The following is a 3,406-nucleotide window of genomic DNA, read 5'->3' as shown; positions in this document are numbered from 1 at the left end:
CCACGGAGGGTGACTCTTGAAGACTATTCTAGCTCGATCGTGCTCCAATTCTTTACAACCATCGCACGACCGGAAGTTCAAGCTCACAACATCACATATCCTCATTCCTTGATTCAGATGATTCGAGGAAATTTGTTTCATGGTTTTCCAAAAGAAGACCCTTACGCACACCTTGCTACTTATATAGAAATCTACAATACTATGAAAATTGCATGTGTGCCGGAGGATGCAGTGAGGCTTAGTTTGTTCTCATTTTCCTTGGCTGGAGAAGCCAAGAGGCGGCTGCACTCATTCAAGGGAAACAGTTTGAAAACTTGGGAGGAGGTTGTAGAGAAGTTTTTGAAGAAATATTTTCCTGAGTCTAAGACAGCTGAAGGCAAGGCAGCTATCTCCTCATTCCATCAATTTCTAGATGAATCCCTGAGTGAAGCACTTGAGAGATTTCGTAGCTTGTTGCGGAAGACACCAACTCATGGATTCTCCGAGCTGATTCAGTTGAATATTTTTATAAATGGTTTGAGACCACAGTCCAATTAGTTATTGGATGCTTCTGATGGAGGAAAAATTAAGTTGAAAACTCCTGAAGAAGCAATGGAACTTATTGAAAATATGGCTGCTAGTGATCATGCTATTTTGCGTGATCGGACTCATGTACCTACAAAGAGAAGCCTGTTAGAGCTTTCTTCATAAGATGCACTGTTGGCAAGAAAAAGCTGCTAGCTAAGTAGCTAGAATCATTGACGGAGATACATAGTAAGCTGCCAACCCAATTGCAAGCGACTCAACCTTCACATTTAGCAGTTTTGCAGGTTGGAGGTTGTAGTATATGTGGAGGATCGCATGAGTCTGGCTGCTGTATACCCCTTGATGATGATGCAAATGAGGTGAATTATATGGGAAATCAGCACAGACCAGGGTTTAATACAGGTGGATTTGCATGTTACCAGTAAGGTGGCCATTTTAATCAAAATCAAGGGCAGTGGAGATCTCATCCTGGAAACCAATTCAATAAAGAACAAGGAGGACCATCCAATAGGCCTCTAACTCAAGGGCCTAGCCTTTATGAGAGGACCACCAAGTTGGATGAGACTTTAGCTCAATTCATGCAAGTTTCAAGAAAGACAAGGAACGACACTTTGCTCGTTTCCTTGATATCTTCAAGAAATTGGAGATAACTATCCTATTTGGAGAAGCCTTGCAACAAATGCCACTCTACTCCAAGTTTCTGAAAGATATGCTAACCAAGAAGGGAAAATATATCCATAGTGATAATATTGTGGTGGAGGGAAACTGCAGTGCTGTTATCCAAAGAATCATTCCCCCTAAATACAAGGATCCAGGGAGTGTCACAATCCCTTACTCTATTGGTGTGGTGTCTGTTGGGAAATCCCTCATTGATTTGGGGGCCAACATAAATTTGATGTCTCTCTCCATGTGTAGAAGGATTGGAGAGCTGGAAATTATGCCAACAAGAATGACATTGCAGCTGGCAGATCGATCTATCACAAGGCCTTATGGTGTAGTTGAAGATGTTTTGGTCAAGGTGCGACAATTCACCTTCCCTGCAGACTTCGTGATCATGGATATTGAAGAGGATGCTGAAGTCCCATTGATCTTGGGCCCTCCCTTCATGTTAACCACCAATTGTGTGGTGGATATGGGGAAAGGTAATCTGCAAATAGGAATAGATTATCAGAAGATCACATTTGATTTGTTTGATGCCGAAAAGCACTCACTTGATCTGAATATTTGTTCAAAGATGGATGAAGTTAAGAATGAGATGGTTTTGATGGCTAGAGCCAAGCTTGGTCTAGACCCTTGAGGTAACATGCGTCAAGCTAGTGACGTTAAAGAAGCGCTTACTAGGAGGCAACCCAGCTCTTTTTCTTTGTTTTCTTAATCATTGCATATAGTTAGGTTTCAACTTGTTTGTGATTGCTAGAGTAAAACATCAACATGTTTTGTATGAGAAAAGAGGTTGCTTAAGCTTCTTTGAAGTTGTGGATGAGAAATAACTTAGAAAAAAATTTCAGTCATCCACTCGCTCAGCGCGACCTGTGTGCTAAGTGAATCATCCTTCATGCGCTGAGAAAGTACTCACTCGTGCTAAGCGCGCTAACCCCTACCCATTGGCTGAAAGGGTCTCGCTAAGCGAGACAGCTGCACCAAGCCCAAAAACTTCTCTGGAATTTCATTTATTGGAATTGGGCTACGCGAGTTCGCTCGCTAAGCCCAACACATAGTCTCGCTAAGCGCATCCATGCACTAAGTGCAAATAATTCTCTGTTTAGACCCGCATGCCAATTGGGCTAAGTAGGTCATACCAACTAAGCCTAATTATCTCTCTAGAATGGAATTATGCTAAGCGAGACCATCTCGCTAAGCGCAACCCCATTACTACATCTTGAGGCATTTAATTCGCTAAGCCAGTCATGTCCCGCTTAGCAAAAGTTACAAACCAATCAGAGTTGTAGAACTCGCTAAGCACGCATCTGTGCGCTAAGCCCAAATCCTTCTCGGGTTTTCTAATTCTCGAATTGGGCTAAGCGAGTCTGTCCCGCTAAGCGTGTGAATTTAAAATTTGAAAATTCAAAAGTCACTGAGTGCTCGCTTAGCGAGTCACTCACGATAAGCGAGACAGTCGAAATAGCCAAAAATAACACTTAACTGCCTTGGGCAGTTACTTTGTGCAAACTATAACTTCCTCCATCTTCATCATTGACACTTCTTACTCACCATCTGCACTATACTCACAATACATTGCATCTTCTGCTTCTTTTGCTCTCATTTTTACTCACCAACCTTTGCAATCCAAGTAAGTACCTCTTACTTCACTTTTTAATTTCTGTTTTTGAACCCTAGGATAGAAGACATTTTGTTTGCTCTGTGAATTGCAATTTCCTGTTGATCTTGTTGTGCATTGCTTAGTTGTTTGATTATATGTTGTTAGGGCTTTAATTTCGCATATAATGTAAGTCCATTTGATGTGTTTTGATTAGAGTTGTTAGGCTTGATAGGGGCTGGAAAGTTGAGGCTTCGAAGCCCCAATTTTTCTGGAAATTTTGATGTACTCGCTAATTGAGTTCATCAATTTTTGGATGAATTTCTGGGTTTTCTGATGAACTTGCTAAGCCGGCCCATCCCGCTAAGCGCATTCGTCATTTTTGTTTAAATTTATGCTTATATGTATGAACTCGCTAAGCCACTGCGCATAGGCTTAGCGAGCATTTAAATTTCCAGTTTTAATTTCTGAGTTTGTATGAACTCGCTAAGCCGACATGTTGCGCTAAGCAAGTTAGTTTACTTGGGTCAGAGTCTATGAGGCTTTTGGTATTCTATTTACGTCTAAGCGAGCCACACTCACTAAGCCACCATGCCTCTTATGTTTGAATAAGCCTGGGCTCAG

At 41.6% G+C, this 3,406-nt stretch overlaps 1 protein-coding gene across 1 annotated transcript; it reads left to right on the top strand.

The window, feature by feature from the left end:
* The first annotated feature begins 1,204 nt into the window (after positions 1 to 1,204).
* Positions 1,205 to 1,822, top strand: LOC102664845 (uncharacterized). Its single transcript, XM_006579246.1, has one exon. The coding sequence runs from the start codon at positions 1,205 to 1,207 to the stop codon at positions 1,820 to 1,822; it is 618 nt and encodes a 205-aa protein (XP_006579309.1).
* Positions 1,823 to 3,406: the final 1,584 nt, after the last annotated feature.

The sequence above is a fragment of the Glycine max genome, chromosome 4 (assembly GCF_000004515.6).
Source record: "Glycine max cultivar Williams 82 chromosome 4, Glycine_max_v4.0, whole genome shotgun sequence".
Lineage (NCBI taxonomy): Eukaryota > Viridiplantae > Streptophyta > Magnoliopsida > Fabales > Fabaceae > Glycine > Glycine max.
The sequence above is the reverse complement of the archived record's forward strand: the minus strand, read 5'-3'. Positions and strand labels throughout refer to the sequence as shown.